We start from the raw sequence: 22,669 nt of genomic DNA, 5'->3' as shown, positions 1-22,669 counted from the left end.
ACTCCTGATTTGGGTTTACTAAGATGTGTCGACGCAAAGGAAGCTTCTATGCTACTTAAGGATGTACATGCCAGGACCTGTGGCCTGCATATGAATGGTTTCGTCTTGGCTAAGAAGATACTTAGGGCCGGTTACTTTTGGATGACCATGGAAACAGATTGCATCTAGTATGTCTGCAAGTGCATTCAATGCCAAGTGCATGCCGATATGATAAAAGTGCCGCCAAATGAGCTCAATGCAACAAGATCACCTTGGCAATTCGCTACCTGGGGAATGGATGTTATTGGTCTGATTGAGCCCACAGCTTCGAACGGACACAGGTTCATTCTCGTAGCCATTGATTCCTTCACAAAATGGGTAGAGGCTGCATCTTACAGAGCTGTGACCAAGAAAGTCATCACGGATTTTATCAAGGATCATATTGTTTGCCGATTTGAAGTTCTCGAGTCCATTGTTACTGATAATGCCGCCAATCTCAACAGTGATCCGATGAAAGCTATGTGTGAAACTTTTAAAATCAAGCACAAGAATTCCACAGCCTACAGATCTCAGATGAACGGAGCTGTAGAGGCCGCCAACAAAAACATCAAGAAGATACTAAGGAAAATGGTAGAGAACCACAAACAATGGCATGAGAAGTTACCTTTCGCTTTATTAGGATACCGCACCATGGTTCGCACATCAACCGGGGCAACTCCATACATGCTGGTTTATGGTACTGGGGCTGTCATCCCAGCCAAAGTAGAGATTCCTTCTTTGAGAGTCATACAGGAAGCTGAACTCAGTGATGCGGATTGGATAAGGAGCCTCTATGAATAATTGGCCCTCATCGATGGAAATAGGATGAACGCAGTGTGTCACGGCCAACTTTATCAGAATAGAATGTCTAGAGCTTTCAACAAAAGGGTAAAACCAAGACAGTTCGCACCAGGGCAGCTGGTATTGAAGAAAATCATCCCACATCAAGATGAAACCAAAGGGAAATTCTCTCCCAACTGGCAAGGTCCGTACATGGTTCATAGGGTACTGTCAGGAGGAGCACTCATACTCGCAGAAATGGTGGAGAAATCTGGCCAAAACCAATCAATTCAAACGTAGTCACGAGATACTATGCCTAGATCATTTTACATTTCTCTTCTGATGTAATTGAACTACACTTGACCTGATTCCCGTTTAAGAGGGAATAAGTAGGCAGCCTTATGGGTTCGGTCATATCATAATAAAATTTTCATTTCCCCCAAGTTCAGAAACTGGGATAGAATTTTGAAGAGGGCCCTTAAAATTCCAGAGCAAGTCTAGCCAACGCCAATGCATGCCAGAAAGTCAGTTAAGAAACTGGGGCAGAATTTTGAGAAGATTCAGCAGGCCTATTATCCGCAAATAGCCGAAGTATAATCTACTAAACTGGGGCAGAATTTTGAGGAGGACCCTCAAAATTCTAACATGAGAAAGCTACAATGCCTCTGAAATGTATCACAGTCACTAGTTCATCAAAATTACTTAACGTATCAATATATTTCTAAATAACGCTATTTTTATCAACAATTACATATTTTTTGAAAACTCTATTTCCATAACAGTCATGTGTTACCTATGGGAACTCGGAAGGGCTTTCAGAATGGAGCCTAGTAGGGACAGCAGGTGAAGCACGAACCAACCTCCCCCTCACAGAAATTACAATTTTTCTTTGAACGCAGGCACATCTGACGTAACGATAACATCCACAAATATAGGCACGCAACAAGATTACTATCAATCAGGCCATCAGGCAATGAATATACATCTCCAGCTAAGACATATGCTACTCTTACCTACTATTCTCTCTCTGCATAAGGCTAATCCATGCCTCCCTATTTGCATGAGGCTAATCCTTGCCTCCGTACATGCATGAGGCTAATCATTGCCTCAATATTTGTATGAGACTAATCCTTGCCTCCATACCTACATGAGGTTAATCCCTGCCTCCCAATTTACATGAGGCTAATCCCTGCCTCCATATCTGCATGAGGCTAATCCCTGCCTCCATATCTGCATGAGGTTAATCCCTGCCTCCAAATTGGCATGAGGTTAATCTCTGCCTCTATATCTGCATGAGGCTAATCCTTGCCTCCATACTTGCATGAGTCTAATCCTTGCCTCCCAATTTGCATGAGTCTAATCCTTGCCTCCATACTTGCATGAGGCTGATCCCTGCCTCCCAATTTGCATGAGGCTTATCCTTGCCTCCATACCTACATGAGGCTAACCCCTGCCTCCCAATTTGCATGAGCCTGATCCTTTCCTCCATACCTGCTGAGGCTAATCCTTGCCTCCACATTCGCATGGGACTAAGAACTGTCCCTTTTTGCACAAATATTGCTCTATTTTACTATCTATTTGTTTTTCAATAGGGCTAAGCTCTACCCTCCATTTCACAAGACTAATCCTTGTCTTGTTAACATTATACTATTGCATATAATGGGCTGAAATATCGCCAATCTATCCGGAGGTGTCATAGTCTAAAGGCATCATCCTCATAGCCGGAAGAGTGTCTTCCGTGCATCGCCTGAAGATCTCTAAAATTTGCATATCATTATTCAAAGGTGTCATGGTTTGGAGGCACCATTTTCATGGCCTGAGAACATCATTTCATGGATTGTGGATCCCTCACTAAACAATTCAATGCCCAGGACGTCATGGTCCAAGGACGTCATCTTTAACTGTCTAGAGACAACCTTCATGGTCCAAAGGGAATCTGCATCATGTTTAAATTTTCGCAAATACATGTTTGTAACATCTTTTATCTGCAGGTAACCAATAAGCAACCGCTATCCTAGTAGAAGCGATCTCTCTCCAGTTCCTTCAACTGTCCTGAGTCTTAGCCGCCCACCATAGCGCTTCCGCATCGCGTGTCCATTCTTGCAACAATTTTATCGGCATATTCCACAGATGAATCCAGAACTACACACGGCCTGATTCTTGTAAAAGCAGGGATATGTAGGCAACTCGAAGACTGGAGTCCGGCCTCTGTCTTTCAAAACCTCCTGCCTGGTCAAAATTGGCCATCATTTCTTTACCTAAAAACTCTTTCATCATTCCTGGGTAAAGAGGGGCAGTTGTTTATACCCAATTTTTCCCATATATATTTCTATAGACATATATACTTTCAAAAATAGCATATATATATGCATATATAAGCATGCACAGGGCTTTTATAATTTTTCTATAATTTAAAGGCTTTAAATAATTTAATTCTTCCCTTTTTACTTATAACATTTCCAATAATTATTCTACAAATTATTATTGTGGTAATTTAGACATATAAATCCTATATTTATGCCAAAATAGTGCTTAAGTATTTTTAGTGCATTTTTTATAGTTGCATTTACAGGTTTTAAACTAATTTGCATATATTTGCAATACTAACTCAATTAACGCATAATTACATTTATATGCATAAATGATGCTCTATATTTTTAAAATGTTAAATATCTATTTTTAAATCATTTTAGTATACGAAATTATTTTTTAGAAATTATTTATTATTTATTATAAATTATATAGGGTTAAATTAGCTATTTAAAACTTAGCCAAATTATATTTCAATTTTAGACTAATTTCAACCCAATATCCAGCCCAATTCTTAATTAAATTACCCGACCTAGGCCCCAAACAATCCTACCCGACCCAAAACCCATCAGATCCTGGTTGTTGATCTAAAAAATCAACGGCCCCCGTTTGTTCTTTCTTTTTTTATTCCAAATGACCCCCTAACCCTAACCATTTCTCCACATCCGCCGCCCTAAAATCCTCTCTGCACTCAAAACACTCTCAACCTAACCCTAATCTTCAACTGCCAACCTCTCATATTCGGCCATCTCCGGTGATCTCTCATCGTCTTTTAAGCCTCCAATGACTTCTCTCATGCCATGCTTGCCTTCCCTAAGGTCTTCAAGGGCCTAGGGCCATGCCGACTTGTGTTTAGGGTTCATCTCCTACCTATTCATGGCTATTCCAGTGTAATTTCAAGCAAAATCATTCTATATTTTCTACGATCTTTGAGTTTCTGGACAGGTTTCTTCATCTCTATATGGGTTCTTTCGAAACCCTAATTTCTTTTCTACACCTCCTAGATCTGTACGGATCTAGGATGATTTGAGTTTGTTTCTTGAATGTTTTACACTGTTCTTGAGGTTCTTTACAAGAATCATATGATTTCAAGTGTTTTTCATTTTCTTTTAAAACTAGGGTTTTCGGAACTTCTTTTTAAAACCTTGTTTAACTGATTCTTTGTGATTAAACTTCTATTTCTCACATATCTTGACTGATTCTATGAGTTTACTACATCTTTAACTCGTCTATGTTAAAAGCCCTAATTTTTTAGGGTTCTTCGTTTGGTTCTGTATATCAGCATGACTAACTGATTCTTGTTTTTGAGTTTCTATGATTTCTCGTGACTATCTTGCCTTGATATGTTTCCACTGAGTTTCTTAGCCTAAATTTACATTGATTTTGTATGCTTGTGTTTATCTTGACTTTTCAAGACTTGCCTTTTCCTCATTGAATCAGTATTGTTTAACTCTCTTGCTTGCTAGAGTTGTATGTCAACTCTTGACTATCCAGGTCTTACTTTATTTATATGCTAAACACTGACTCATGACTTTCTCTTTGATTGATTCTGAATTCCCTATTTCTTGGTCTAATTTGAACACTTTCCTTTAAACTTTCGATCCCTACCTTTCTACTCAATTTTATTGATTCCCTTACCTTGGCTGCATTGGTACGTGACACTTACTGACTGTCTCCTTAATTAGAGTTTTTCTAATCCTAGCCCTAATTATTTACTCTATGCCTACTATGTTTGAATTATTTCCTTGTCTACACATTGATTTCTTTCCTTATTTGTTACTTATTCTTACCGTTTGAACTAATTCCCTTAAATTAAGGGAGTACTTGTGCTGATTTTGTTCTAATTGGTTCTGAGTTCCATAATTACTATGCAATTGTGATTCTTGCCTTATTTTACATAGTTTTGAACTACTATATATACATACTCTCTCATTAACACAAACACACAAACACATTAGTTCAAAACTCTCTCACACTCAAAAATTTTCTACTCTCTCTTTGGTTACTTGCTATTATTCTGAGTTAGCCGGCTACAAGCCAAGGCTAACTATTGTGCTCTCATGTTCCTCACTTTGTGTTCACTATCTGTCTACTGGTATGTTCTGATTTCAATTCAACTCCCAAAACCAATATGTTTCTTTTACTGCTTCAGTTTATCATGTTTCTAATTTGTTTCTATCTATGGTTCTGTTGTTCGACATGTTATTGACATGTTTACATTACTGTTTTATCTAGCATGCTGGTCTAACCCTCTTAGGGCCTTTCAGAACATGTTCGACCCCCCTAGTAGTCTGTCTCAATCTGACTCTACCCTGTTTGGAATGCTTGTCTACTTGTTATCCAGTTTCGATATGCAAACTGATTTGACACTTTAAATGGTTGATTCTATGATTTTTTCTGAAATTCCTACTATGTTGGTACCAATAGCTATCCCCTAATCCCACAAACCCCGCAAGAACTGCTATGCTCATGTATACTATGTGCTATATGTGTCTCCAATTCCCATTCCCCTATGTGAAGGACTATTTTTTGAGTGTTGCTGAACTTGTTTGACTGAGCTGCTATTTGTTTAATTACACAACTATTTTCAAAAGTTGTTTTACTAAACAACTCTCTTGTTTACAAAATTATTTCAACTAAGTCTCTTTTCACACTGTTTTCCTGCTAAAACCTTTTCAAAACAATGTCAAACACACTCACTTTACTCCTAAGTCCCTAGGTTCTGCCCCCTCCAGTGTGTGTACTGCCTTGGGATCCTTCTAAGATCCCTCTGAACTCTGGCACACTGAGGTTGGCCCTTCCACACTGCACTTACTCAATCGCTGTTATGGAAGGTCTAGGTGTGAGCACTACCCAGGATCCTTGATATCCTTAGGGAACTCTGACGCACCTAGACACTGCTATTGTCTATAGAATTTGACATTTGAGGCTATTGGAGGCTTGGAAAAATCATTTGGGCCTATGTCAGGCTCCCTAGAGTTAACGTTTTTTTTATCTATTTATGTAATTCGTTCATCTGGTTTGTAATAATTATTTGTAAACGAATATTGGGGTGATTAATGGAAGGGGATGGGTAGTTACATATTTGTGGGGTAATATGGGTAGAAACCATGCCTATAGGATTTTATACTTGATGTGTTTTCCTTACCATGCTAAAAATCATGCCTATAGAGTTTAAGCGGTTCCAATAATAGAAATCATGTCTATAGGTTTGAAAATCAACTTCATAAGTAGATACCATACTTATAGAATGTGATCATGTTCAGTTTTTGTTACAACGGGTATTTACATTTGTTTTCATTAGATATCATGCCTATAAGTTTTAACATCAATTCTTAACAATTAGATACCCTGCCTATAGGAATTAAAAAATTAGAAATTATGCCTATTGAATAAAAAACAATAAGCCAGGCCAATTCATGTTAGTGTCGAAACTGGCCTAATCAATGGTTTGTTCTCCTTAAATGAATTCTTACAGATACTACCTTCACTGTCACTAGATAGCATGCCTATAGGAACTCAAGAGTCCGTTTTAAAAACTGTTCACTACTTTACTATATCAACGTAGTTATCATGCTCTTAGGACATCACTGTTCTACGTTTAGGTAAGCCTATAGGCCGATTTAAATTCTGCAACTCTAAAACTCTTTTTGCTGCTTAAATCTGTTCAGATTTAACAGGCTTAAAATCAGTAGGCAAACTGATAGGCCATTGCTTCTGAGTTTATAACATGAATTGCCTATCTTCTATGTTTTGATATTCACTTAGACATCATGCCTTAGGATCCTTTTTAATAATATTACCCTCACTTGTGTTTGAGTCGTGTTGTTACATGTCTTATCTGTGGAGGTAAAACTGAGCCTCTTATTTGCTCCTTTTGCTTTTCTTCGCTAAGAGTCCTAAGTGTTCTTGCTTGTTGACTTAGTATTTTCTCCTTTAAACCATAGGGGTCTATCTAGAACTGCCTATAGGTAGAGGTCCTAATTTCCTCCAGGACCATTAAGAAGGGACGGGTAACAACACGCAATAGAGATCGCTAACCAGCACTCGCTTTATTAATCGCTAAGGGGTGGAAAGGGTAAATATGGGATATGATGACTACGCGCTAATGTCACGTGTAGCCCCCTCATTGAGGAGTATTTACCAGACATTGTGTGGGGTAATCCTGTAGGATAACCAACATAGGACCCCTCCTTTCCCAAATTCCTTTTGTTTAAAACTTTGTTTTATATGTACACCACTTGTTCAAATCCTTTGTCTTATTATTTGAGTCATATAATGTACAACGTGCTTTATCTGCAATTATTTGTTTCAAGTACTTATTCGTTAAAGGACTAATTCATAATTATAAGTTCGGTCGGGACCCACAGTTGTGGACCGAGAGGGGTGCCTAACACCTTCCCCTCAAGGTTTTTTCGAGCCCTTACCCTAAATCTCTGGTAATGCAAACCAGTCCAAGAATTAATCGCTCTAGGTTCCCTAACGCACCTTAATCTATTAGGTGGCGACTCTTCAAATACCCAATTCCCAAAAGTAAGTGAGTTACTACCCCCCATGTAATGTCGAAACCCAGACCTCTCTCCGCGGAGGGAGAAAAGGGAGCGCGATAAAAGTGATATTATTCGAAATGGGATTATCTATTGATTTAGAGTCACCACTTTAAATAATTTATGGTGTCCCAAGTCACCGGTTTATTTAAATCCCAAATCGAGGAAATTTGACTCTATTTAAAGTCTGCAAAAACTAGAAAACCCAATAAGGAATTTTGTTAACTCGGGAGAATGCGTGAGGCACTCCGAGTTTCGTGGTTTTAGCACGATCGCTCAATTATTAGGAATTGGCCTAAATATCTGATTTATTACATGTTTATAATCTATTGTACATTTTTAAACTTTTTGACCGCTTTTAATATTCATGGAACTTATTTAAATAAGTCGCGATGTCGCACACTTATTATTTTTGTACACATTGCCAATCGTATCACTTGAAACGCATCCATGATTTACAACCTATTTAATTTGTTATTATTGTTCGAAGTTATGGTCGAGTCACATGAAACACACACTAGAATTGGGCTTTACGTATCGTGACCAGGCCACGGGAACCGTACCCATAGTCACGATGATTTATTTATTAATCGCACCTGAAGCAACTACGAATGTTCTTGAATTATTGTTGAAAGCACGTAATTTTTCCCCTATATGAATTACTCCCACAAATTCAAAATAAAATAATTTTTCCCATTATTTGCAATTTCGTAGATTTTTGTAGCATTTTCTGTCAGTTGTTTGCATTTGTCTGTGCATGTTTATTTCATTTAATTAATAAAAAATACAAAAAATATGTTGCATTTGCATTTAGGATTTAATTTCACATTTTAGGATTAATTAACAAATTAGTTGTTTTATAAAAATGGGAAAAGTCACGAAAAATAGTTTAATTTGCACTTTTCATTTTAATTTTGAATTTTGGTAGTTTTTTCTTCGATTTAGTTTTAATTAGAATTAATTAATTTAATGTGTTAGGATTGATTTGATTTAGGATTTAGTTTGGGTTTTATTTGAGTTTTATTTGAAAATTAATTAAAAAAGAGTTTGAAATAAAAAGGATTAATTTGGAAAGAGGAAAGGGAATTGAAGAGATAGAATTTTAGGCCAAAATAAATTGATTTTTCTACCAGCCTAATTGAATACCCGTCCAAACCAACCAAACCCGACCCAAAACCCACTCCCAAATTACTCGGTCCCCCCACTTATCCAAACGACCCCGTTTCAGCAAGCAGGTGATCTGAGCCGTTAAACTCGCTTAAACCAACGGTTCGGAAGTGGGGGTTACTTAGTATAAAATTGTCGGAATCCCTACCCCCCCCCCAGATTCGTCTCTCTCATCTCATCTCACCTTAAGAGATTAAGCATAAACCCTAGTAGCCGCCCCTTTTCCCACCACCATCCACCGGCGGCGCCGGTTCCAAACACTACCAAAGTAACACCCTAGGACCCCTTCCCTCCCCTCATGCCGAACATCAACTCCACTTCCCTCGAATCACTCCATAATCCCTCGAATTTTAGATCGAAGGGATGAACCCTAATTCCCAAAAGCTCCTGAGTCGAGATTGTTTGAAGATTTGGGTTTATTTTGATATTATTTGTGTGTTCTTATTAAGAACACGTGATTAATATCATAGTTGGCTAGAAAATCCGAGAAGTTGAAGATTCAGACTCCTTTCCTCATGTGCTCGAGTCTCAGTAGGTATTTTCTTTTTCTTTGCGGTTTTATCTAGCTGTCATTTTTTTCATTTTCTATTTTTCTACTTCTTCTCATTTTTCTCGACCCCTCTATTATTTGTTTTGTTTTCCCGGATTGCTTTCCTATGCATGACAATTTTAGGTTAGTATTTTAATTTGTTCTCGGTTTGTTAATTAGTTTAATTCAGATTCATTGGTTTAGTCAATTAGTTAATGGGTCGTTTTAGGCTAGGTTGTTTGACCTTTTAAGACCATTTCAGAGTTAGCAAATTTTTAACTAAGCATATTATTCGTAATTTGGGCTGTCTCTGATTCAATTGGCAAAGAGCAGCCCGTCCAAATTGCACTGGGTCGTAGGGTCAACTTTGACCCATTTTGGTTTTGGTTCTTGAAGTAATTTTCAGAAAGTAAAAGGGTAATTTGGGTAGTCTGCTTAGGGAATCTCTGAATAACTGAATTAGAAAGCTTCTTGGAAGCTGGGGTGGGGACTTAATGAAAGTTCTGAATTTTACACTAAGGATTTCTAAGCAAAAACCAAAATTTCAAAAGGTTCTAAGTGCAAAACTAATTCCTAAGTGCTGCCCTACTTCCTTGCCTATAAAGGCACTCTACCTTGTTGTTCAAGGCAAATTTTGGAGAGGGGAGGAGATAAAGTTGGGCAAAAACTGAAACAACTAAAAAAAACTCTTTAAACCACATTGACTTTCTTGCATTTCTTTGGGGAAAATTGCTCAAATCTCGCTCAGTTTTGCTTGTTTGATCCTCTTCATTAGTCTGAACTTCTGAAAACCTCAAAATTCTGTACTTGGATTGAAAAAATAGTTTAATTTTGGGGATTCAAAGGTCTAGTTGGAACTGCTAGTTTGGGTTACTGCTTATTTGATGTTTCAGCTGGTTCCTCAAGGCTTAATTGGTTGATTCCAAGATTGTTCCATTGCTTTTCTGTTGTTGCTGTCTACTAACTCTGCACATCTTTTGTTTCTCTTTATTCTAGGTATTTTCAGCACTATGGATATCACTTAAGTGTAATCTAAAGTTTGGGATTTAGAAATATGAAAAGCTGATGTTATTTGTAGTTCGAATCTCATTCCTTCTTCTTTCAATCTCATAATGGCCATAATATTTAGCTCTTGAACTGTTTTGACTAGCACATTGATCATGGATAGGGTGAGGCTGAAGTTTTAAAGTGATCTGTTCCTTCTTTTCAATTATCAAGTTTGTTCGAATTTGGTTTAGGTGAAGGAATTGTTTTGGGCATATTTGCAGTAACACTTAGGACAATATTGGATTGTCTGATGTTGTTTGAATGTTCTATGATTAGACTTGGTTGCTTTAAGGTCATGGCTATCCGATGTCAATCTTACAGGTTCTGTTAATATGATACCCAGTTGAAGTTTAAATTCCCATGTCATTACGTCAAGTTAACTGGAAGTCTTGAAATTTAAAGTTGCATGTTGTACAGCTCTCAAAATTGAATTCTCCATTGTTTTTGAAACTATGTCACTGTTAAAAAATCTCATGAAATTGTCTGTTGAATAGTAAGAAACCTGATTTAAAAATCGATTGCTTATACCTTGGTGTTTTCTGTTGGTAGTCATTTGGGTTCACAGCGGCACCCTGCGATTTTTCAGATGCAGCTTGGGTGCTGTAGGGATTCGAAGTCGAGTCCCTACTTGCTAACCTCAGGCTCCTGAAATTTTTGGGGTCATCTTGGGCTTAAATCTGAAGAGACTTGCAAAATTGGAATTATGTACTTTGTATCATTTGGGCATGTTGGTCTAGTTCCCTCGTTTGTTTTGTTATTGAGAAGGTAATGTCTCTTTAGGTAATTGCTTTGTTAATAAGACGCCTATTGGTAGCGAATTTGGTTTGAACTTTAGCGTAGAAGATATTCTGAACTCCTTTAGTTTTTTTTTGGGGTGTGCCATATTAGCCAAATATATAACTTATGACCCTCAAAAGCTTAGTTTTGAATTTCCTTTAAAAATTGGGAATGAGGTGCGCCGTGCCAAATAAAAATCTTAAAATTCACGGCCCTTGCTTAATTAACTTTTAATCCTTAGAAATCGAGGCGCGCCATTTAGTTGAATTTCCATGGCCCTCGCAAACTTGAAGATCCGTAGTTGCTTTAGGCGCGCTATTTTGAACATTTACCTTCCTAAACTCGGGTGTGCATTTCATGTGACCCAAATCCAAATCCTAACAACATTAAATAAAATATGTCGCGGACCGTGGGTGCATTTCATGTGGCATGATCCAAAGGCATATTTTGTATAACGCTGGAATCTTCTTACAAATGAATAAAAGCGGCTTTAAAGTTAAAAATGCACATAGGTTTAAAAGTGTCTTAAAATTAGATAAATAAGCCAATAATAATAGTTGAACGACCGTGCTAGAACCACCGGACTCGGGAATGCCTAACACCTTCTCCCGGGTTAACAGAATTCCTTACCCGGATTTTTGTGTTCGCGAACTGTAATACAGAGTCAATCTTTTCCTCGATTCGAGATTTGAACTGGTGACTTGGGACACCATAGAATTATCCTAAGTGGCGGCTCTGAATTTAATAAATAAATAATTCCATCTCGATTGTCACTTTAAGTTGGAAAAAACTCTCTTACCCTTTTCGGGGTGTAGGTATAAAGGAGGTGTGACAACTCTGGCGACTCTGCTGGGGACCATAACCCAGAATCTCTGGTTCTGGGTTCAAGAATTTGAGCTTAGATGAATTGTAATAGTTGGCTTTATTAATTATCTGATTTTGTTACATGTTTGGGCCTAATGTACTAAGTGTTGCTTTTACCGCTTTGTTATTCGGTGAACTGTATATAAACTGCTACGAAACCCTTCTTCTCTCTGAGTCTTCTAAATCATGGAGGAGTGTGCACTTCGTATGACTTCTCTTCTGTTAGAGTCATATCCCAAATTTTAGAACGAGGTTCGGACAAGTTGCAAAGCCGGTGAAGCTTCTGTATTCCCAGTACGCTGCCTCCCCCCCCCCGGCTCGAGTTGTCCGCTCGGGTAAGCCAGGTCTAGAACAATAAACCCTGGTTTTAAATCTTGTATAACAAGACCTCATACCGGATCCCTAGTAGGAACGTTTGCTTGCATCACGTGCATTTGACTTTGGAGACTCAACACACGGGTTGGGTCTGTCTAGGACAGGTGTACCAAAAATGAAAAGACCATCCTGATGCATCTTACTTGCTACTTTTGCATTTATTTGATTTGGATTTGCATGCTGACTGGCTTTGAACAATGGGAGAAAGTTGGAAAAAAGAGAATAGCAATGTGAGGGTTAAGTGAGTTAAATCACCTGTTTTGGAAAAACCAATGTCCAAATGGTACTGAAACTCTGCCGAATTTTTTGAGAAAAATGAAAAACAAAAGAAAAAGAAGAAAATGTTTTGTTTTGAAAAATAGTTTGTTTATTTTATTGCCCGAACTACGCCAATTTGATTCTCACAGGGTGTGAGATACGTAGGCAACCCCCATCGGGTCCAACTTGCCTTTTGCAAAAATAGCCTAAAAGAACAAAAATTTTAATTTTTATTGCAAATAAGTAAGGTGATGTCATACTTGTCTAAAATAGCCAAATGTCCCCAAAAGGGTGCCGGAAGGCCGTTTTGCAAGAATAGCTACCTTTGGTCATTTCTCAAAGTTTTGCTGGTTAGCGAACACAGCCTTAAAATCTTCGTTTTCGGAGTGCTAAAAGGCCGTATTGGCAAAGCCGGATATTTTTGTGAAAATTTTGAAAAAAATGGTCATTTTTCTTGAGTCAAAATGAGTCATAGTTTTCTTTTAATTAAAATCACCTTAATAAATGTGCAGGATGAGCACAATTCAAAATGAACCTTTCTCAGTCCGTGAAGAGATTCCTTGGAGCAACATATGTGGTGGCATGATTTGGGGGACAATAGCAGAAAAGTTGTGACAAAAGCGTTGGGTGGTCTTATCGGGCTCTTGAAAGTTAAGCTGAGAAAGGACATAATTGAGGTCTTGATACCATTTTGGGACCCAGCACATAATGTATTCCACTTTGCTGATTTCGAGTTAACTCCTACACTGGAAGAGATAGCAGTATACGCCGATTCGAAGGGAATCTTAGAAATCAATACCTGGTAGCACCGAGAACAGTAACCCCTCACAAATTTTTGGACCTGTTAAGCATTAGTCGGGACATCCGAGATGGAAATTTGGCCAAAGGATTCTGTACCTTCTACTTTTTGTACTGACGTTACGGGCATCCTCGTGGATTCGAGACGCCAGATACCGGTCTTACTCATACGGGAAACCAAGACAAGTGGGAAACTCGGAGAGGATTAGCTTTTATAATGGCGTTCCTGGGTACTTTGATTTTCCCCAGAAAAGATGGGAACATAGAGTTGGGACTCGTGGGGATAACTGACTTTATGATGAAAAAGGCAAATAGGACCATAGTGCCGATGATTTTGGCAGAGATTTTCCGAGCTCTGACCTTTTGTCGAGAAGGGGGAAAGTTCTTTGAAGGGTGCAATATGCTGTTACAATTATGGATGGAGGAACACCTTTGCCACCGTCCTGGATACTTGAATTGTGGTATGACTGGCCTCGAGTGCATTGAAAAACATGAAAAACGAGTAGCGGGTTATGAGTTCCCGGATGGTACGAAAGCATGGCATGCTCATTTGAGATCTTTGACTGCAAATAAGATCGAATGGACATTCGGGTGGCTCTCGGTCAGTGAGGTAGTTTATATGTCGGTTGAGGTATGTTTTCTATTGTTAATGGGTCTTCGGAGTGTCCAGCCTTATGCTTCGCACCGAGTTCTACATCAATTAGGCCAATACCAGACCATCATACACGATGAGGATTTGAGTCGGCAGGTCATTGAGTTGGAACCAAAAGCCGTTTTTCCAGAAGAAAGAGTGTGTGGGATTTGGCATCAATGCAGATTCTTAGAGCTTAGAACTCAAGTACGAGATTTATCCAGAGGAGAGGTGGAGCCCAGTTACACTACTTGGTATGGTAAAAGATCCCGAGTTCATCATGAGCCCGAAAGGCCCGCAAAAAAACCTCATGTCCAACAATTTACCGACAAAGCATAGGTGCAATGGGACTGGTTGACCAAAGAAAATGAGTGTCGAGCCACCATAAGCAGGCTGGAAAGGCAAGTCATGGACCTTCAGTTTGAAAATGGTTTGCAAGCCGCCGCAGATGAGGGGGAAAAGAAAAAAACTAACTCAGGAAAATAAAACCCTCAAAGCTCAAATCTGGAAGATGAAAATAGCTGCTAGAAACCCGGAAAGAAGTCGAGCGGATGAAAGGCTTATAAGTAGACTGAAAAAGAAAGCCCTTGAGTGTCAAGATGACCTGGAAAAGTCTGAGGCCAGTCTGGCAAAAGTCCGGGCACAATGGGCAAAGAAGGCGGAAGAGGCACAGTTTGTGCAACAAATGAAAAGAAAGTATGAAGGGACAATCACTAGTCTGAAAAGAAAAATAGTTACTCTCGAGAATGAGACAGTCAAGCAGGCTAAAGATTTCAAAGCTGATAAGGAACACTATTATGATTTGATGGCTCAGATGGAGGAAGAAATGTAACAGTTGCAAAATTAACATTTCCGTGATACTCAGGTGTTAGAAGCTCAGAATCGACAGGTCGGGCGTCTGCTTCAGGAAAAGGGTAGAATCCGAGAGCGGGTAAGAGCCATTGCTGACTACATTGTTGTGAAATGCCAAGCATGTGAGGATATGACTCGCACCACTTTCTTCGCGGCAGTGATGACGTTTGTCTGACAGATAATAAGTGATTTGGAGAGGCTTCAAAGGGATCTTGCATATAGGCTCGTGGCGAGACCGAATGATGTCCCGCGGGCCCCAGGAGCATTTGAGGCAATAATGTATTCATGATTTTCATTGGAGTTTGTTAGTCTGTTTGCGAGTATGAATTTTCTTTTATTGGAGTCTATTAGTTGGTTTTTGAGTCTGTTGTTTTCACCTTTCTGTCAGAGTCTGTTGGTCTTGTTTTGAGTCAAAGTCTGTTGATTTCCCTTTGCGAGTCTGTTAATTTCATAATTTGGTAGAATGAGTGGTTGTAATCAAAACTGTTTTATTGGAAATCCCAAAAATGTTTCGTTATTTATTTTCTGCACTTATCCCAAGAACTATGTTCGGTCTGATTCATGCGGGGTCATGATACGTAGGCAATCTCCATAGGATTCGACCATAACCAAAAGAAAGAAAAAAAAAGAGTGATAAAAAAGATGAGGAAAATAAAAAAGAGGAAAAATAAGAGCGAAAAGAAAAGGAAAAGAGAGAAAATAAGAAACCGTGAGAAGGAAACAATGGCAAAACAAGAGAGGAAAATGAGAGAATAAAACAAAGGGAAATCAAGCAAAGGAAGGCAAGAATGAAAAAGAGAAAAAAAGAAAAAGGAGAGAGAAAAAGAGTAGTTGCAAATGGAAATAAGGGAAAGCCGGGATGACACAAGCAACCGATCAAATACATAATAGAAACGGTTAACTGCTTAGGTGCATTCATTCCCCAAATGAGCGGTTGCCTATATGTTAAGCTTTAATCACTAACAAGTTTGTTGTTGACAATTCAGTACAGAAAGGTGGTTGGTTTGTGGTTCCCGAAGTAGTAACTCCTCTCCACAACATAAAGTCAAAAGGCAATGGCAGACAACAACAGAACCGAGTTGGTTGATACCGAGTCCCGAAAGCAGTTGGTTGGATAGGACAACGGGTTGGTTAAAGAGGTAAAGATGTTGAGACAACACATGGCAGGCATGTATCAGGCTTGGGTGACTGGGAAGGCACCACCTCCGCCACCATCTAGCTTCCTAGATGCCGCCCTAACCCAAGCTCCAAACACAATGCCAGATGATCCTCCATACTCTCCGGATCCACCCGCTTATCTCCAAGCTCATGATACCCGATATTACCCCTCAGAGGTTGCCCACAAAGTTCCTTACTCATACAAACAGGGCCCGTGGGATGAGTCTCATGTTGAAAATGAAAGGTTCACAAGAAGAAAAGGGAAAGATGGGATACCCAGGAGGCTGAAAGGCATAAGACAATCCTTGAAGAACAAGCAAGGAAGGGAGACCAGGGTAGCATGGCTTACAAAGAACTGTCTGTGTCCCCTGACGTTCGCCTGCCCGCGGGATTTAAAGTGCCACAATTTAACTTGTATGATAGGTGTGGAGATCCGGCAGCCCATTTGAGGGATTATTGCAGTAAAATGAGAAGTGTTGGCGAGAAAGATGATTTGTTGATGGTGTATTTCAGTGAGAGCTTGACTGGGGCAGCTTTGGAATGGCATAATCGTCAAGATGTCAGTAAATGGCCTACACTTGGTGACATGGCTCAAGATTTTGTTCGATACTTTCAATACAAATCAGGCATTACCCCAGACCTCTCCTCCCTATCTAAAATGGAACAGAAGCCGGAAGAAAGCTTTATGGAGTTTGGGCTCAGATGGAGGGAGCAAGCTGCTCGAGCCAATACCCCGATTGGTGAAGAAGAAATGGTTAAGTTTTTCCTACAAGCCCAGGGGCCCACCTACTTCAGTCATTTGATCCCGGCCTTGGGAAAGCCTTTCAATGATGTGTTAAAAATGGGGGAGCTAGTAGAAGAAGGAATCAAGTCAGGCAAAATCAGGAGTTGTTCGAAAGGCATTCAGAACATCCCAGTAAGCGTGGGTGGAAGAAAGAGAAACATAAAAGATGATCCGATGGGCCTTCTTGCTCAACACTTCCAGGCCCGACATCGTCCCCGTGGATATCCTTGTGCACCAGATGACCCTTCTCAATACTACTTCTCTCCACAGAATTCCCAAAGTCGTACATCACTTTCCCAGTACCCAGCTCCACAAAATGCATATCTACCCCCACGAGCCTACCGAAAACCCCCTAGATCAGGTTTCCGGCCCAATCAAGCATTTAAGAATGAGAGGTTACGAAAGAAGAAAACCTTCACTCCATTGGGAAAGTCATATGCCAGTCTGTTCTAGAGGCTAAGGAAATTGGACATGTTGAAGCCAACCCAGATAAAAATGTCAAACCCTCTTCCAAAGAAGACTGATTTTTCCCAAACGTGCACATATTGCTCAGATGCCCCGGGTCAAGACATAGAGAAGTGTTGGAATCTGAAGAATGCGATTCAGAAGCTTATTGATGCAGGCGACATTGTTCTGCAAAATCCAGATGCAGTAGACACCAACCAAAGTCCATCGCCTGTGCACAATGAGACGCATATGGTGGGTATGATTTATTTGAAAGAGAATGTGAGAATTCTTCTGGGGGCCTTGAAGGTCCATGTGCTGCTAAGCTTTCAGCGCTATCAGAGTTTGATCTTAAAAACGAGCCGGCAAAAAGAACCCAAAAGCAATTTGTTAAAAACAACGTAATGAAGACTTGTGAAGGTCCTAGTATTGTTGATGTAGAATTTAGTGGCTAAGATACCGTGCTTGGTAATTGGAAAGACGCTCCATTTCTTGGTCGGCCGGAGAAGAGTTTTGGTGGTTTAGTTTGTTGTCATTTCTGTTGTCGGGGTTATTTCAGGGTTGTACTCCGGATATTGTCATGTGACTCAAACTCTTCTATCCTTTTATTTTGTCTAGTTCCTTTAGTTGTAGTATCTCATTTACTGTTATCTAGGTTTGTTTTAGGGTTGTACCCCAATTTATTTTGCTTGTTTTGTTGTTCAAACCCTTTCACCGTTTGTCTAATGCAATTCTCTGCTTTCTGCTATTTCTAGTCATTTTTTTAGTTCTTTTCTCCTTTTACAGTTCTTTTCATGATGGTTCTAGTGACATGACATGCACAGCATAATTCTCACCCTAATCTTTAAAAGTCAGCTTAGTCAGGAAGTAATGAAACAATTTTGAAGATGATGGGGACATTTGATGGAAATAAGTAAAGGCATTGTGAGATCATTTCAAGCCCAAATTGTGTGAAACTGGAGCAGATAGAACATAAAGAAACCTTATCAAAATGCATCATGCCGCATCAGGTTGAAGCTAAAGGCAAGTTTGCCCAAATTGACAAAGTCCGTTCGTGGTAATGAGAGTGAGGGTGTTGTCCAAAGGTGCTTTGTAGTTAACAGATGCAGAAGGCGAATGTGTGGATATGGTTATCAAATTTGGTACAATCAAAAGATGTTACAAATATTTTCCTTGGTTTGTTTAATTGTGTAGTTTGCACTTGGCACGTTTTGTAGATTGGAATGACGAAGGCATTTTATTCTGCTATCTAAACACTTTATCCTTCGTTACCTCTTTGAGCCTTATTTATTTTCTTTCATACCCCTGTTTCGGAATCAGCAGCAAAGATCAGAAACGCAAGTGTGAAAGATAAGTAAAGGAAAAAGAGAGAAGAAAAAGAGAGAAAAAGAAGAAGAAAAGGAGAAAAAAAAGAAAAAGAGAAGAAAAAGAAAAAGAAAGAAAAAAAACAACAAAATAACAAAAAGAGAAAAAGAAGAAAGAAAAGAAAAGAGGAGAAAGAGGAAGAAAAAGGAAAGACAAAATCACAACAACAGAGTAATTCCTATGACATGAATTACGTTCGACCTGATTCCTTTTAAGGATACGTAGGCAGCCTCACGGTTCGGTCCCATCAAAATAAAATCCCAAAAGTCCCCAAGCAAAGAAACTAGGACAAAAGTTGTGGTTGTTGCAAGAAATCTGATTCCAAAAGTTGTAATTTTGAACCTATTTGAATTATTTTGGGCCTTTGACACCCTTTCTTTCTAACCTTATCCAAAAGCCCACATTACGGTCCAAAGAAAGACCTTCCGATCAGTCTTCGAGAAATGCCAAGTCAAGCAAGTCGAGGTGATTCATATCAGGGGCAACACTTTGGTCCAAGCAAGAAAAATGAAAAATGAGAGAGTCTTATTGGTGAAAACCCTCACGGGCACCATAAGGCGATGGGAGCTGAGAGAAATCAAAAATAAGAGAGTCTTACTGGTGAAAACCCTCGTGGGCACTGTAAGGCGACAGTAAGTTGAGAGAAAGACCAAAATGAGAGAGTCTTGATGGTGAAAACTCTTCGGGAACTACAAGTCAAATAAGGATTGTGAATCAGATTGGATAATCAGAGCATTGAAGCCCAGTTTCACGGTTTAGGAGTATAACATGAGTTGAACATCAAACTTGCTCAAAAGAATAGGCCATAGGTGCATTTCATGGTCATTAGAGTTGGTATCCACATCTAATAGGTTTCCACTTTGTAGTTTTCTTGTTGGGAATCATCTCTTTCCTTTTTCCTTTACTCTGTTCCTTTTGTCTTATTTACTTCCTTTTCTTGAGTCTGTTTGGTCAAAATAAGTAAGAAATGACTTCAAAATTTGCCACCAGCTTTCCAATTGCACAAAACGGGATCTGGCCAGCACATCAAAGTGGCATAAGTTAGGAAAGAACAACGTGCACACCGAGTTGGTAACATTCAACATGCTTTGGGATTCATGTGAAATACAAAGGTTTGGTATATATCAATTCATGAACAATGCAACAGATGGAGGGTTTAGGGTGAACGGATCAAAGGTATTTTCTGTGATAAGATTGACAAAGAAAGTGGTTAACAGTGACAAGCAAGGTCTTCCAAGAAGAAATCAAAGTTATCATGGCAAGTGAAGTAGCAATAGACCTCAAGGCCAAGGCCAGTGGTTTAAGTCAAGAAAGAACAGCATACGGACTGAGTGGGTGGCAATTGAAGTGCTTTGGGATTCACGTGAGATACAAAGGTTTGGTAAATGTCAGTTCATGAGCAATGTAACAGATATAGGGTATTGGGTCTTAACGAAGAAGAGGTATTTTCTGTGATAAGGATGACAGAGAAAGTGGTTAGCAAGTTCTTCGAGTGGAAGTCAAAGTTATCATGGGAAGTGGAGAAGCAATCGCCCTCAAAGTCAAGGCCAAAAACTAACCACCACATTTTAAACTAACAAGATTTTTCTTTGACTGAAACAGGGGCGGAAAATTTTGATTGCTTTGGATAAACCTACCGTAAGGAAAGGCAAGCACCAAACGGGTTTGACTGTAGATTCTTAGGACCCTCCTGGAAAATGGGACCTAGTTTAAAATTCAAAACAATCATGAGTAGTAAGATCTAACATAAATATACCCCAAAGGAACATAAGTAGGCTTCAAAGTTTGCATGTTTGAGATAGGATTCAATTAGGAGTTTTCAAGACCCTCATGAATAATGGGACGTAGCTTTAAGATTTCCATTAGATAACAAGATTTATCGTAAGTTTTGTTGTAGGGTAATATAATTTAGCCGTAAAATTGTCACTTTTAAGATAAAACTTGACTTTTGATTTTCAGGACCCTCTTGGATAATGGGGAGAAGTTTAAGACCCTTTTTAGATAACAAGATTTAGCAGAAGTCACACCTTTAAAAGATGTAACTTAGATTTAAAATTGTTGTTTAGTTAAGAGTTGTCAGGACCCCCTGGATAATGGGACCTAGATTTCGAATTCTTAGTAATATTTGGTAATGTGATTCAGTTTAACACTCACATATGTGCCCATTTACCAAATAGGGGCAGGAAATTTTCTGTGTTTTGTCTATTGTTGTTGAAATCAGGTACTCACTTGGAGAACAGGGAGAATACAATTCAAGTTCAGCAGTAAAGCGCCCACCTGGAGAGCACGGGAATATAATTCAAGTTCAGCAGTCAGGTGCCCACCTGGAGAGCACGGGAATACAATTCAAAGTTCAGCAGTCAGGCGCCCACCTAGAGAGCACGGGAATACAATTCAAGTTCAGCAGTCAGGCGCCCACCTGGAGAGCACGGGAATACAATTTAAGTTCAGCAATCAGGCTCCCACCTGGAGATCACGGGAATACAATTCAAGTTCAGCAGTCAGGCGCCCACCTGGAGAGCACGGGAATACAATTCAAGTTCAGCAGTCAGGCGCCCACCTGGAGAGCACGGGAATACAATTCAAGTTCAGCAGTCAGGAGCCCACCTGGAGAGCACGGGAATACAATTCAAGTTCAGCAATCAGGAGCCCACCTGGAGAGCACGGGAAACAATTCAAGTTCAGCAATCAGGATCTCACCTAGAGAGCACGGGAACACAGTTCAAGTTTTGGCAATCAGGAATCCACCTGAAGAAGAGGGAAAGCATCTCAGATTACAATTCAAGTCGGCAACAAAGGGACTTCACCGGGAGAATACACGTCAGCAAGGCAACAAGAATCACAAGATTAAGTTTGAAGATATAGATAGGGCTTTTGTAATTCATAGATCATAGTTTAGTCTAGCTTCGTTTATATTGTCATGGTGTAATAAGGAGTTCAGTAAGCAGTAGTAGTAGCAGCAGCAGCAACAGTGAAATCATAGCTTCATGGTAGTCCCAGCTACCAAAACTTCCCGAACTGCACTAACCTGATTCCTTTATAGCCAAGGATATGTAGCAACCTCAGAAGCAGGGTGCGGTGAAATCTTTTAAAATGCTTCCCACGGAATATTCAAACGGGCAAAAAATCGCTCGTATCTGCTCACTTTATCTTTGCACGAAAACTCTTCGTGTTTCCGAGCAAAGAGGGGCAGCTATGAGCACGTGATTTTTGCCCTATATGAATTACTCCCAAAAATTCAAAACAAAATAAATTTTCCCATTATTTGCAATTTCGTAGATTTTTGTAGCATTTTCTGTCAGTTGTTTGCATTTGTCTGTGCATGTTTATTTTATTTAATTAATAAAAAATACAAAAAATATGTTGCATTTGCATTTAGGATTTAATTTCACATTTTAGGATTAATTAACAAATTAGTTGTTTTATATAAATGGGAAAAGTCACGAAAAATAGTTTAATTTGCACTTTTCATTTTAATTTTGAATTTTTGTAGTTTTTTCTTTGATTTGGTTTTAATTAGATTTAATTAATTTAATGTGTTAGGATTGATTTGATTTAGGATTTAGTTTGGGTTTTATTTGAAAATTAATTAAAAAAGAGTTTGAAATAAAAAAAAGATTAATTTGGAAAAGAGGAAAGGGAATTGAAGAGATAGAATTTTGGGCCAAAATTAATTGATTTTTCTCCCAGCCTAATTGAATACCCGTCCAAACCAACAAAACCCGACCCAAAACCCACTTCCAAATTACCCGGTCCACCCACTTATCCAAACGACCCCGTTTTAGCAAGCAGGTGATCTGAGCCGTTAAACTCGCTTAATTCAACGGTTTGGAAGTGGGGGTTACTTGGTATAAAATTGTCGGAATCCCTAACCCCGCCAGATCTGTCTCTCTCATCTCATCTCACCTTCAGAGATTAAGCATAAACCCTAGTAGCCTCCTCTTTTCCCACCACTATCCACCGGA

The 22,669-nt window shown here is 39.2% G+C and overlaps 2 protein-coding genes across 2 annotated transcripts; both read left to right on the top strand.

Annotated features, from left to right (window-relative positions):
- The first annotated feature begins 207 nt into the window (after nucleotides 1-207).
- On the top strand, nucleotides 208-13,287 carry LOC138873368 (uncharacterized). The gene is made up of 2 exons (XM_070151834.1): nucleotides 208-500; nucleotides 13,185-13,287. Exons 1-2 carry the CDS (start codon nucleotides 208-210, stop codon nucleotides 13,285-13,287), a joined length of 396 nt encoding a protein of 131 aa, XP_070007935.1.
- Nucleotides 13,288-16,113: 2,826 nt separating this feature from the next.
- Nucleotides 16,114-18,137, top strand: LOC138873367 (uncharacterized). Its single transcript, XM_070151833.1, has 3 exons — nucleotides 16,114-16,287; nucleotides 16,356-16,865; nucleotides 18,126-18,137. Exons 1-3 carry the CDS (start codon nucleotides 16,114-16,116, stop codon nucleotides 18,135-18,137), a joined length of 696 nt encoding a protein of 231 aa, XP_070007934.1.
- The last annotated feature ends 4,532 nt before the right edge of the window (nucleotides 18,138-22,669 follow it).

The sequence above is a fragment of the Nicotiana sylvestris genome, chromosome 7 (assembly GCF_000393655.2).
Source record: "Nicotiana sylvestris chromosome 7, ASM39365v2, whole genome shotgun sequence".
NCBI lineage: Eukaryota > Viridiplantae > Streptophyta > Magnoliopsida > Solanales > Solanaceae > Nicotiana > Nicotiana sylvestris.
The sequence above is the reverse complement of the archived record's forward strand: the minus strand, read 5'-3'. Positions and strand labels throughout refer to the sequence as shown.